Consider the following 14,201-nt stretch of genomic DNA (forward strand, 5'->3'; position numbering starts at 1 on the left):
TGCACCATCTTTGCTGTTAGGTATTCAAAATATACTAGATGTGCAAGAGGCACAAAATATAGTATCACCCAAGATTCCTATACAACAACAGAAGGAAGGTGAACAATTTCAAAGGCATCGGATTTATCAAGGATTCTAACGAGGGACAAATAATTTCTAGGAAGAGTAGGAAAGCATGACATAAGTCATCCCTAAAATTAGGGCATTCTATCAGGAGGTACATGACTGTAAATGGGACAATACAGTTTGGACTAAAGAGAGCAGGATGTTGTTCCATTAGGTGACCACGAGTTATACAGGTGTAAAGTAACTGTTAAGCATTCTAGCCAAAGTCATTTCCTATCATCTATTAAACTAGTAAAAGTAAGGCCAAGGGGAAAGGTCACTTTTAAGAGCATTTAGTTTAATGCCCACCAAATGACCCTGTTAACAGCCATAGATTGCAGAATGAATGACCAGGTAGAAATCGGAATAAAGAATCCCTTTCTACAAAATAGTGCAAGGACGAAATGGCCTCCTTGATGGAGGCATCTGCAAGTTCATTCAAGGTAACGCCAATATGGCTGGGAAGTAATGAATGTCGTCCACCTCAGGATGAAAGGGTTAAAGTCCTCCCAAGAGCCATGAGGGTACTGCAAGAGTCAATCACAATGGAACATTGAGTCAGAGAAAGCAGATGAAAGCAGATGACGATATTAGCACCCAAAATTTCATAAAGTTCTGCCATGAAGATGCTTGTCCCCTGGAAAAGGCAGCACATATAGGTGTGGTTGTGAAAAACAACAATGTAGGATGAGTGTTATTAAGCCTTCACCATGTGGGACAGGGTTTTGCAAAATTTCACAAGAAGGACCCCTTCATGGGGGGGGGGGGCAAAGTAGGAGCAACAAAAGAGACATTGCCAATGTGAACTGAGAGAGAATCTTGCAAATGAGGAACAGTATTCAAGGTGATATTATATTAATATTTGGTTGCCCTATATGTTGCTACATGGCTATGGCACTATTTACTTCAGGGCCACTATTTCTTTAGTGGCCTCGACAAGGACAGGAAGCCGGCAGCTTGTCAAAGGTCTTCCCATTTGTCTTAATTTTTATCAGCTGGATTTTAAAATTCAGCAGTTTTGATATTAATGGCTTCTGCAGATAGGCGTTCCATGGGTTTATAACCCTATGGGAGAAAAAAGCATCTCCTGTTTTCTGTCCTGCATTGTGGCTTGTTGAGTTTGAAACCATTGCTCTTTGTTACATCTGACCCTTTGAAGTTGTCTGGATCAATATCCTCCAAATTGTTTAGTATTTTAAGTTTCGATAACATCAGCCCTGTCATGTCTGGTGTGCAGTGTTATTAGCTCTGTGACCCCTCAACCTTTCTTGGTACAAGAGTCGACTTAGATCTGGAATGACTTTTGTTGCCCGGTATTGAACTTTCTCCAAAGCAGCTATGTCTTTCTCTATGAACAATGAGGTCTCTAAGCTTGGATACAACAATCCAAGTGGGGAAGCACCAAAGATTTATACAGTTGAATAACTACCTTCTTTTCTTTGAAGTCAAATGTTCGCTTGATTATTTATAGGATTTTGTTAGCTTTTTTACTGCAGCTCCCACTTGTGCAACTTTCAGTGAATGATGGATTCTAACTTCATGGTCCTTTTTATTCATTAATCTGCTGTAAGGTAATGTTGTTAATTTGGTAATTATGATGTGGATTATCTCCAAAGGATACCTGATCAACCAGGCTGTGACTCATACGTCAGGCTGCGAGCAGCCGCGTCTAACAGCCTGGTTGATCAGTCCAGCAACCAGGAGGCCTGGTCGACGACCGGGCCGCGGGGACGCTGAGCCCCGGAAGCACCTCAAGGTAACCTCAAGGTAAGGTCCCACATGCAAGGTCTTGCATTATTAAACATGCAAAGTCTTATTTTGTTCTTTCTACCATTGGTATTGACATTTGTTTACAAACACCACACAGATTTAAAACACAATAAATGGAAACAGAAATAATTATATTGAAATTAATAATATTTGTAAGCAATATTTAGCTCTTTAATTATTATATATTTATCTTCTTGGTCTTTTCTCAATGTTCACGTTTTCAAAGTGTTGGAAAAGCAATTTGGAAAAGAATGACACATATGCCAAAAACTACTGTACCATGAACCATGTACAGACCTGCATATCTGCAAGTTGCACACCATCTGGCGAGTCTGCAATATTATTGTACATTAGCATTATCATCATCATCATCATCCCTTTTTAATGTGCTTGGGAAGAATCCATGTGCTGCCAAATACTAAATATATATACATATTGGTTGCTTTGATTTTATGTGCTTATTGTTATAAATACTGTACTAACTATAAATATATACTGTATACACATATATCTATTCATTCACATTTGTACATAAACCAAATATGTATGTGTGTATATATATATATATATATATAAACTATATAAAAATACATTATTATAATTATGTAAATCATCAAAAATGCATGAAAATGATGATAACAAAATACAAGTGATAAAAGTCGACCGATACATAAAATCATATACCAAAGATATATGGTATATCTTATATATAGCTCTGCCTGATGTCATGCTGATCCTCAGTATCACTCACAAGCACGCAATCACATCAGGCACAACCAGCACCACACAAGTGGGAGGGACATTGGCACACAGCAGCTAGCAAGTGTATCTACAACTTGAATCAAAGCAACACACTTATTTGTATGAAATGGTAATCAGTGTTGTAACTTATTATGAACCAACCATTTAGAACACAGTTGCTATGTTGCATGCAGCAATAAATGACAAGGGTTTTTAATCAATAAGAATAAAATGATTTATGGAGGTCCTGCCCCTCCTGCAACTTTGTCTCTTGTATTAGCATCTATTTTTAATAAATAAATATATCAATAAATACAAAATCACATTGTGACTGAAATAGTTAATTCACCTTGGCACACCAGTTTGGAAAAAATAAATACATAATTAAGCTAAATTGTAAGTAATGAAATTACCTTTTCTTGGCAGCCCTCCAGCGCATTGCGCTCTGGTATCACGGATAAACACACACATGCTTCTTGTGCAGGCCTCCTGAGCACCAGCAACTGAACCTGCTGTGCTCATCTAGGAAAGAACATGGGACAACACCCATGCAGACTACCAAAAACCTAGAGCCTAAAGGAGACCAAAAAATAAATTGGGAGTGATATAAGGCAACAGGAAAGACTGTCAGAGTTTTAAAACACTAAACTGGTTTCTGTAATTCAGCATATGAAGGTTGCCATATCTGGTGTTTATTTTAAATATGTTTATATCATGTAATATAGAATTAGTTTGGGAATACTGTATATTATGACAACCAAAAGAGGAATGACAAACAACCTTCAAGTGCAATGAGAATTGGCTTTGTAGACAATTAAAGAACAGCTGGACATGCCAAATGCAGTGAAAGTGATGCCAGATCTAGTAAATCTAAGTTTTTCCCACCAACCATAATAACAATTGTCAAGGAAATATGTATAATGGTAATGAGTTTATATAACAAAGGAATCCTAAATCATGACCCAATAGATTCTGGGCTGAATGCAGAAAGCACCAAAGCAAGCCGTGTTGCCAAACGGCAATCCTATTTCACTCCCATCAACAGGTCTGGCCCAGACGACTAAGTCCTAAGTACAGTACTACTCAGTCACTGGGGCAACTCGAGAGGGAAAACCAGAACCTTTCAAAGAAGGTACAGTAATTCTGTTAAAGAAACTGAACAAATGAGCTGATGGTAAAGAAAACGAGCCATAAAGCAAAGATGGAGAGAGTTAATAATGTAAGGGAGGTAGCATAAACACAGTTGGGAAGTGTAATTTGGAACAAGACACAAAGCAGACCTTAGTGGGACAACAGCCTCCCTAGGAATGCTACACCAGTTATCCAGAAAACAGAAGATTAGGTAACCACAGAAGCTGGTGTTTCTGTGGTTGCTGGTATATGGCATGTGAGCGAGGTTGTTGGCTTCTTGGACCACTGGGTGACCATCACTAAACTATGGTTTCCTACGCTTTCTGTTCTTTCTTTTTCTAATCAAAATTTGTGGTTTATTTTGATTTGCCTCTATGTTATGGGAAGTTTTTTGTTATTGTGTTGATCTCTGATCTCCTCACTTCCCTTGCCTCAATAAGAACACAATTTTCTGTTCCCGGTGTTTGATAGATCTAGGAAAGTCCAGAGGTCTGGTACCAGAGCTGAATGCACCGGTAGTTATTAAGGGGTAATCACAGAAAAGTTTCTGGTTTTGACTTAGACTTTTCTAAACTTTCCCACCAACCATACATTTCTTCACTTTTGTTAAAATATTTGCATACCATTTTCAAATCGCAGCATGAAATATCCCTATATTTTAATAAATTAATAGGCTATAAAATAAATTCTCTCATCCCTTCCCCATTCTCAAAATTCCCACCTCCTGACCTTATAATATTTATTTTTGGAGTGTAATAGTAAAAACTATTGTTTGGAACTAAATGGCATGAAACAAGAATTTGGACAAAAGCATAATTGCCTTATAGATACATACAGAAAATGAACTATAGTTTTATTCTTTAAGTAAAAGACGGTAAAGCATTATCTATAAAAATTAAATTATTACTGTAATACTATTATTGTGCACTAAAGCTTTTAACCTAATTCTGTATTATTGAGTATAACTAGGTTAATACCTTTCTATATAAATAGACATAAATAGTTAATCAATAAATTCTGCTAAATATGAATTTATTGATGTTTTTTGAGAGAGTGGCTACTTTGCTGATTATACTGTATCCATGAAAGCAGATCCTCTGGGGCTTCGGGTCGTTCTAGACCTTCTGGCAGAGCAGAAAGCAGTATTTCTTCTGCCTTTGATCCTACCACTGCCAATTTAACATAGGCAGTTGTTCGAAGAAAGTTATCATGTATGGTCTCGAAGTCCTGACGGTAGTACAGGTTTCTGTCATCCCAGTACACAAGCTAAAAGAAAACAAGTCAATTGTGTAGACGATGAGTCACAATAACATGGCTGAAGAGTTAACATTCAACTCACACATCTGAAAATGAGAAACCGATGACATTTCAGTCTGTCCTGGACAAAGGATGAATTGAAACATCGTCAGTTCTTTATTTTCAGAAATGTGGGTTGGATGTCACGTTGAGTTTGATTACATACAAACAATTCATTGTAATTGTAACTATATCCATCACATATTTTGCAATAATAAAACAAACTAGTTAATTTATTGATACTGACTTTAACATTACAATATGAAAATCTTTTATATGAATGGGATTAGAAAAGTACATATCCATTTCTCCATACAGGAATATGTCTATGATTTACCACACTAGCAGTAGGATGCTCACCTGCTTGAAGTGATTTCTTTGGTGATCTAGTGATACAGTATTTGGTGGTGGGCTAATAGGTACAGTGACTGGAGGGTAATGAGTAAGAGGGTTGACGGTAATGAGTAAGGGGAATGAGGATAATGAGTAAGGGGGATGAGGGTAATGTGTAAGGTGGATGAAGGCATTGAGTTGTAAAGATGGTGTGGATTAGTACTGACAGAGGTTTTATTGGGATGATGTGGGGGGGTTGTGATGTACTGGCAAACTGGTGATTTGGTTAGCTATTCTTGATTGATTTTTTTTATCGTTGCTGCTAGTTTAAACTTTGGACTCAACGTTTCCAGTTTAAAAAAATCTCTCGGGAAAACAACCCAGTTGTTATATTGCTAGTCTAATAACCAATGGAACCTTACTTTTATGATCACACATTAATACAACCAGCCTTTTCTCTAGTTATCACATGAGAACTAAAAATATATATGTACAGTATACTCAGTACTGAAGCAGCTATGAAACTACATTGTTCAATTTCTATAGTCGCCATACATTTTTGCTTAAAGTTAAGTATTTTAAGTTCTAAGCCAATACATTGAGGCCTTCTCAACACATTGAAAAGAAGCCTCAATAAATAAACACAAAACAAACATTGCATAGCCATAAGGAATCCCTGCCAATAATGTCTAATAATAAAACACTTTACCAAGCATAGGTTTATGCTTATAACAAAACATAAGTGACCCAATAATATCGTCATAATAACTGCGACAATTTTTTTTCACTCACCTGAGAATGAAGCCTGTAAGGCATAAATAAGTACACAGGCTTGCGGTACCTAATGGTGCTGGCAGCAACTAGCAATTTTGCCTTTTGCATTGCCACGGCCTGGTATATTCCAGCACGGAGGCAATGGTCTACTCTGCCAAAGTCCATGGCACGGAGATATCGTGCATTGTTTATATGGTTGAGCATGAAGTCTATGTCACGGGTTGTGCATATGCCTGGAAATGAGTGTCATTACTTGTCAGTGTTTAATTTAAAATAAATTAAGGATTCAGTATTGTACTGTACTTTAATTATTTTAATTTCCCTAGGAGCTTTTCATGTGCCATCTTAAACTAGTACTGTATGTATAAAACCAAGTTAAACAACAACACTTCAGATATACGTATGAGGAACCACCTAACCAGACGCTGCCATCTCTACCACTACCACCATTCATCAGTAGCACACCATGGCTCAGCCAGTCACAATATTGACTTACCAACTTATGTAACCAAATTATATCATTTACATAATTAATTACCATATTGTGTGTTTGTTGTCACCAAAACTAACATTAGACTAGTATATCCAACTCCTCCCCGCCCCTACCAGTAGGTCTGTATATCCTTAATTGTTATCTAAAATGTGATCTTAGCATCTGTTGATCATTACATCAGAAGTGCCTGTATGATCAACATCTTTCTTATTAAACATATTGCCATCCAAAAATCTAAACTAACTTCCAAGTTTTGCTTGCAACAACACTGTCTTTAAAATCTTATACCTATAATCCTAGTTTTATCTAAACTTCATCAACATAGAAAATATTTTACTACTGTCTTGATGGTAGTTTTAACTGTCTCAACTATCTGCCTTGCATACAAAAATCATCATTGAACTGACAAAACAAAAATGAATCTTGAGTAATTCTTTGAATATTGTATTGTGCTTGCAGATTTCTGCAGCTGATTGAAACATAATTTTTTAAACATTATGCACACCACAATATCACACCCCTGGGAAATAACTTAAACCCAGGTTGTTTCATAAGAAATGGTAACATGTCCAGAAGTCTTGGATGAATGCTCGATGAAGAGCATCAATGTTGTACCATTTATGGAATGATCTTCACTAGGGAAAACTCTAATAATATGAAAATTAACAAATGTACATACTCTTATTCAGAAAAAATAGTAAGATCAATATTTGTTATGAAAGTATTCATTAACATCACATAACAACATGATGATTAAGCATTAGGAACTATATTTATACAGTAGATATCATATTTAAAGAGGACAAATTATTTACCATATAATGTTGATGGTGACAAAGCATTAATTCTTGATAGGAAAAACTTGGAGGTGATGCCATATATGGCAGCTTTAAGAAAGTATCCAACTTCAAGAGAGAGGAACAATCCAATAGCAACTGTGCTCAGTTCTACCATCTTCTGATGGAATATAAAACCCTTTTTGTTATCTGCAAAACAGAAAAATAGCATTTACACATGAGTAGACATGTTTTTATTTATCATGTTCTATACTTATACCTATCAGAATAAAAAAAACAGAGATGAGCAATGTGACCACTTTAGGGATGGGATTATAGGTATAAAAATACAGATTCTTTTTATGAAATTAAGATAAAATTATAGACTCCAAAATCGTTATCAGTGAATCAGATTTTGTTTTATATTACAGTATTTTCATATAAAAATATATATATATTTTTTTAGAAATAAAATAGTGAGACAAGTGGAATTTTACTTAAAATGAAAATACAGTACAGTACGGTACAGTACTGTATTGTACTTGCAACAACTCTCCACCAACAGGGCCAAAGCTCAACTCCTGTGAGCACAATTAGGCGAGTACATATACGAGTCCCTCCTTTTTTTTAATTACATCTAATATTAACTAGAATCTATTTAGTAATTCTTCCAGTTTACCTGTGCATTACCTCCAACAGAGAGCAAGATACTGTAATAAATTTGTTCCAATGCCATATTCCAGCTATCCTACATTATGTCCAACTAGGTCCTTGTGCTGCTTTGTTCTGTCCCGTTACAGTCTTTCTACAGTCATGTCTGCTCTTCTTTCTTGTTTTAAGTTATATTTTGTTATAAGATTAATACTAATCAAAATAAATGTTTATTTGTTGGAGCAGGATATCATTCCATTAAATGCCTGCAAGTTTGACTTGTGTGACTGATACACAACCTAATCAGACCTTTTGAAACGTTCACCTCATTTCATATTTCTCTGTGGATTTTCCGTATATATATATATATATATATATATATATATATATATATATATATATATATATATATATATATATATATATATATATATATATATATATATATATATATCATAAAATAAAATAATATATGTATCTGCTAAATAGAAACTTTGAACAGTTAATAGCATTATATTTTGGTTTTAATACTGTCCAATAATTTATATATATGAAACATAAATTTTGCGTTTGAACTAGTTATAAAAAAACAAATATCTACGAGGGAGGATGATTCAGTATTCAATCGATCGGTAGTCAACATATAGTAGACCAGGTACTACTGCTCCCTCAGGTGGGCCACCGGCCAGGGCCGCCCACCACACCGGTACAGTGACGGTGGTGTGGCCTGTGCTGGCACACACCACCCACCTTACACAATATAACTCCACAACCGGTATATTCCCTCTCAACCCCGTTTGTTTACCAGCTGCTCGATGATGCAACACCGGCAACCTCCTGCAGACGACAATCCGGATTATCCATTGAACTATCCGGATTCGTTCTTTTAAAATCCGGGTTTATCAATCAATCATTTAATATATGTTTATTTATGAAAAGTACAGTATCTACATTTAAAAATGTATGGAGCCTGCCACCATGACTAGTATGTGTATGTGGTAATCATGTCTTTCCTGTTTTATTTTTCTCTTCCATAATGACGTGAAGATTAGTTCCTTGCCTTTCCTAATTGTAACTTTCATACTTGTATTAATTTAGAAATTGTCGGCTTTATAAAGCACGGTACAAGCAGGTAATAATATAATGGCTGAGAAGATAGAAGGTATATTATTATAGGTTCACTGGCATCTGTTAGCTGAAGAAGTCTTGATCGGGTTTTCTTCCCATTGCAGTGGTGCCAGATTGGGCTACAAGTAGCGAATTGGGCTACTTTTGAGGGCCCCGCGCTCCCAAATTTTTAATTTCGCTACTTGCTACTTTTTGGGCTAATTTAAAAGCAAGATGTGCTAATTTGGGCTATTAATGTTAAGAATGTACGATTGCGAGTTACATGAAAGTAACTAAGCTATAAATAATTGTAATTGATAATAATTGTAAATATTAACTAATACTAAATAATATTATTTAATAAATTAGTCCCAATTCAATGCAGAGTTTTCTTCCAAGCACAGAAACTTGTAAATATAAATACAGGGTAATTTGTTATAAGTGTAATTTGATGTCAACAGATGGCGTAAGCTGTATCTTATGGCCACTGTTGACCAGCCAGTTGATAGTGTTCTATCTGCCGACAGATTGCATCAGCTGTATTATTATTATTTTAATAATATTATTACATTAATAATAATGTATTATTATTACTTTAAACACTGATCTATACGTCTGGTAGCTTATAATAAGGTTTTATACCGTGCGGGTATTAGATATTCTCAACACAATTTATACTTTAATCTCAATTAGTATTAAGTTTTAGTCTTAGTGTTTTTCCTGCCCGAAACGCTTTGCGTAATAGTGGTTTTAGGCTTTGTATGTACTAGTTCTCTCTATAAATCCATCAACTTTTGTATCTTACCTTGTATGTATATACTTTACCTGAATAAAAATTTGTATTTGTTATTTGTAACTAGAATTCTGCAATTACTTTTTTTTTATCTACTGTTGAGGATATGTAAGACAAATGTAAGGTTTTGAGGCTAAGTAACGAAGATAGTTACATGATCGCAAATATGAGGCTGGGATTTATTTCTCGAAAAGTTAGCAATAAAATACGCTTTTTAGTTCTTTATTTTTTAAATTAAGAAACGAATTTATTGTTAGAGTTCATTAGGAATCAACGTTGTTGAAGGCAGAATTTCCAACAAATACCTTCCTGTGATTGGCTGTTGCCGGGAATGCCAACGCATATATGAATAAAATGCAAAATAAGAAATACGCCCTTTTGCTCAATAACCTTGTTGTTGTTGTACAAAAGAACAACAATTTCTGTTTTATACAAGACAGAAATTTCCATCTAACTGAATAATGTAGACCAATAAGAGCTGGGCGGAGGCATTATATCGCCGATATTATTTGTGTGAGGCAACACCCACTGATGACGTCACAAGTTAGGTAGCCTATAACCCATGTTTCTGTAATACCCGTTACATCCTGCAGTATTTAATTATCACTATATTAATACTTTTAAATACTTAACATTTCACTTTTTAGGTAGATAAAGTTGAAGCAGAATGTCATAAGCAAGGATGGTGTGCTGAATAAAGATGATTTATTAAGTGCATGGAGCCTTTAGCTGATCCAATCCTGTGATTGGCTGTTGTGTGAATGTCAACAAAGAGTTTCTACCAATGATATGCCATTTATTATGCACCCCATACCATCTGTGGGCGGAGCTTGGAACCTCCTACCCGAGCACAACAACCCGCCTTATGGGTTGCTGTTTGGCTATTTATAGTGCGTTGGAAAAAAACTAGATGGCGTTAGTGGTATTTTGTGGGGTAATTTGTTATAAGTGTAATTTGATGTCAACAGATGGCGTAAGCTGTATCTTATGGCCACTGTTGACCAGCCAGTTGATAGTGTTCTCTTGTGCCGACAGATGGCATCAGCTGTGTTCTTATTACTTCCGAATTTCCTTTAAACACTGATCTACAAATCCCTTGGCTTATAATAAGGTTTTATACCATTTATGATAAGTATTAGATAACTGGAGTTACGCAATTACTTTTATTTATCAACTGTTCAGGGATATCAACATATAATGTCTGGTTAGGACGTACTGCTCTCGATTGATGAAGATTAAGCCCCCCAAGAGGTGGCACGGGCATGAATAGCCCGTAAATACTGCTCTCGTAATATTATTCAGAGGGGTGGGGGAACTATCAAGTGAAAGCGCCAAGCCATTACGACTATATAGCACTCGGAAGGGATCAGGATAAGGATTTGGGATGGAACGGGGGAAAGGAATGGTGCCCAACCTCTTGGGCGGTTGGGGATTGAACGCGGACCTGTAGGAAACGAGACCGTCGCTCTACCGTCCAGCCCAAGTGGTTAAGCGTAATATTATTAAAACAACAATTTATGCATATAATAACAGCATTTCACACTAAAAATACTTGGATATATTGATATTTGGTAGTGAATTCTAATCTAGGAATCTCCTATGACTAACCTGTACTTTTTAATTATTTTATGTACTTATTACTTATTATTAAATTATTAAGTACTTACTATAATAATTAAATAAATTATTTTATTTAATATTTAAATTAAATGATAAAATAATAGGTAATAATGAATCGTTGTGTAGGGGGACAGGCAGCCAGTGTATATATACATGTTATGCTTATACCAAGGTCCCACAAAGGTCCCACAAAGGTGCTAAATTAAAGACTGGGTGCTGCCGGGGCGGGCCCAAGGGCTGCTGGCGGCCCTGGCCAGGCTGAACTTTCGCGCCCCTATAATCACTGTTGTTTAATAATCTTCACAGGGAGAAACAAATGAGGTTCATTTTCTGGGGAAAATGAACCTCATACTCTCTGACCAAACTAAATTCCAAAGGGTAACAAAGAACACTACAGCCGAATTGAAAACAAAGGTAAACAGATTGATCGAAACTGTGAACGCCAAGAAATCCGGACTCCACCTGCCAAAGATTATTGGGGAATTCAAACCTGGGTATGTGTATGGAAATGCCAAGACACACAAGCCTGGAAACCCACTCCCTCCTGGAGGACATCAGAAAAATCCAGGAGCAAGGTGCAGTTTTAGGCCTCACCCTGAACCCTTCTAAATGTGAAATATGTTCCAACCAGGGCATCGTAGAGAGAATAGAGGGTCTAATGCCAAATATCCATAAAACTAAACCTGAAGACAGCACACTCCTAGGAGCTCCCCTGGGGTTGAAAGCCATCGATGAGGTCCTTGATAAGAAAATCGCCGACCTTAAGAGGATGGATGGGAGGATTGAGGATATTGATGCTCATGATGCACTCTACCTCATCACCAGATGTCTGTCCCTCCCCAGGTTAACCTACTTTCTGAGGTGTTCACCATCTTACAGTAGCCAAAAACTAAATGAGTATGACCGGTTACTGAAATCAATGCTAGAAAAAGCCCTTAACCTCTCTCTCGATGACCTACAGTGGAAACTAGCCTCTCTTCCCGTAAGACTTGGGGGCCTCGGAGTTCGAACAGCAACGCAAATCGCTGTTCCAGCTTTCCTGTCCTCCTTATCAGCATCCGACGACCTTGTGAAGGAAATTCTACCTGCCCACTTACATCAGCTGGCAGGTGTACATGATCCCAATTGTACACGCTGTGCCACAGAGTGGGCCTCTCGTGCAGGCCAATCACCTCAACCACCATCCCCAAAAGCCCACAAGCAATCCAGCTGGGATGGTCCCATTGTAGATCAAGTTGCTGCAGAGTGCCTGGGTGCTGCAACAACACAACACGACATTGCTCGCCTCACAGCAGTAGCAGCACCACATGCAGGGGATTTCCTGTTAGCAACCCCAATGTCGGCAACTGGCACGCGTCTCACACCACACGCCCTCCGAATTGCTGTGGCCCTCCGCCTTGCTGCCCCAATCCACACCAGATATAGGTGTATTTGCGGCGAGGTGGTGGCTGACAGGTACGGCCACCATGGCCTACTCTGCCAAAGCACAGGAGGATGGCACTCGAGGCACAGTGAAGTTAACGACATCATGAAGAGGAGCCTCACCACAGCTGGATGCCCAGCTGAAAGAGAGCCCCGTTACCTAACGCCCCGTAACTCTGATGCTCTTATTGGTCGCCCGGATGGTATCACAGTGAACCCCTGGAAGAATGGCAAGCAGTTGGTATGGGACTACACGTGCGTATCAACCCTGGCTAACACCTACATTAACCTCAGTGTTGCACAACCAGGTGGCGCTGCCACCCACAGGGAAGCAGCCAAATCCCGTAAGTATAGAGAACTGGATCACCACTACAATTTTGTCCCCATTGCTTCTGAGACACTCGGCGCCTGGGGTAAAAGTGCTACCAGTTTTTTGAAGGAACTGGGTTCTAGGCTCATTGAAACAACAAGGGACCCGAGAGCTGCAAGCTTTCTTTTCCAGCGCCTCAGTGTGGCGATACAGAGGGGAAATGCGCACTGCATCCAGGGTTCCTGCCCGCCATCTGAGGAGCTGGAGGAACTCGACAACCTATGATAACCATCTTTGTAACCCATATGTAACTCCTTTTTTGTAACAAAGTTCAAATAAAGTAAATATATATGTGTACATACAAAAGAATGGGGGTGGTAGGAGAAGATAATATTAGTGTTCAGTGAGAAACCACAAGGTCTCCTCTGAATACTTTTTATTTTCTTCTCCGAGGCTATGGGTCCCCACATTGGCACCAGAGGTGGTACCCTCACAAACTTATATATATATATATATATATATATATATATATATATATATATATATATATATATATATATATATATATATATATATATATATATATATATATATATATATATATATATATATATATATATATATATATATATATATATATATATATATATATATATATATATATATATATAATATGTGTGTGTGTGTATGTGCAGAAATACACAATTAACATCGTGTAGTGTACTCTATACATCAAAATATATTACTTTGAAACCCATATCATTCACTAAAAAGAATTGGGCTACTCTTATTACAAATTCGCTACTTTTAGACCGTCAGCTCGCTACTTTCAGCAATTTAGATTTGGCAACCTTGTCCCATTGGGAAATTTTGTAAAAG

At 37.2% G+C, this 14,201-nt stretch overlaps 1 protein-coding gene across 5 annotated transcripts; it reads right to left on the bottom strand.

Annotated features, from left to right (window-relative positions):
• Positions 1-7: 7 nt before the first annotated feature.
• Positions 8-8,918, bottom strand: LOC123766141 (protein THEM6). 5 transcript variants are annotated; one of them, XM_045755027.2, is made up of 4 exons: positions 8,876-8,918; positions 7,459-7,629; positions 6,169-6,383; positions 8-5,013 (listed from the first exon to the last, which is right to left on the bottom strand). In XM_045755027.2, exons 2-4 carry the CDS (start codon positions 7,595-7,597, stop codon positions 4,780-4,782), a joined length of 588 nt encoding a protein of 195 aa, XP_045610983.1. In that variant the 5' UTR covers positions 7,598-7,629; positions 8,876-8,918; the 3' UTR covers positions 8-4,779. The 5 variants fall into 5 exon arrangements, with proteins under 5 accessions (XP_045610983.1, XP_045610982.1, XP_069177344.1 ...); XM_045755026.2 differs by having other exon boundaries at positions 8,826-8,888; XM_069321243.1 differs by lacking the exon at positions 8,876-8,918 and adding an exon at positions 8,821-8,852.
• Positions 8,919-14,201: the final 5,283 nt, after the last annotated feature.

Source organism: Procambarus clarkii, chromosome 9, assembly GCF_040958095.1.
Source record: "Procambarus clarkii isolate CNS0578487 chromosome 9, FALCON_Pclarkii_2.0, whole genome shotgun sequence".
NCBI classification, from domain to species: Eukaryota; Metazoa; Arthropoda; class Malacostraca; order Decapoda; family Cambaridae; genus Procambarus; species Procambarus clarkii.

Bases quoted from the DNA above. Each gene is read 5' to 3' on its own strand.
- LOC123766141 (XM_045755027.2), bottom strand. From the start codon at position 7,597: ATGGTAGAACTGAGCACAGTTGCTATTGGATTGTTCCTCTCTCTTGAA. The intron at 6,384-7,458 runs GTAAATAATTTG...ACTCATTTCCAG, and splicing joins GTCACCATCAACATTATATG to GCATATGCACAACCCGTGAC. The intron at 5,014-6,168 runs GTGAGTGAAAAA...GTTTTCTTTTAG, and splicing joins CTTACAGGCTTCATTCTCAG to CTTGTGTACTGGGATGACAG.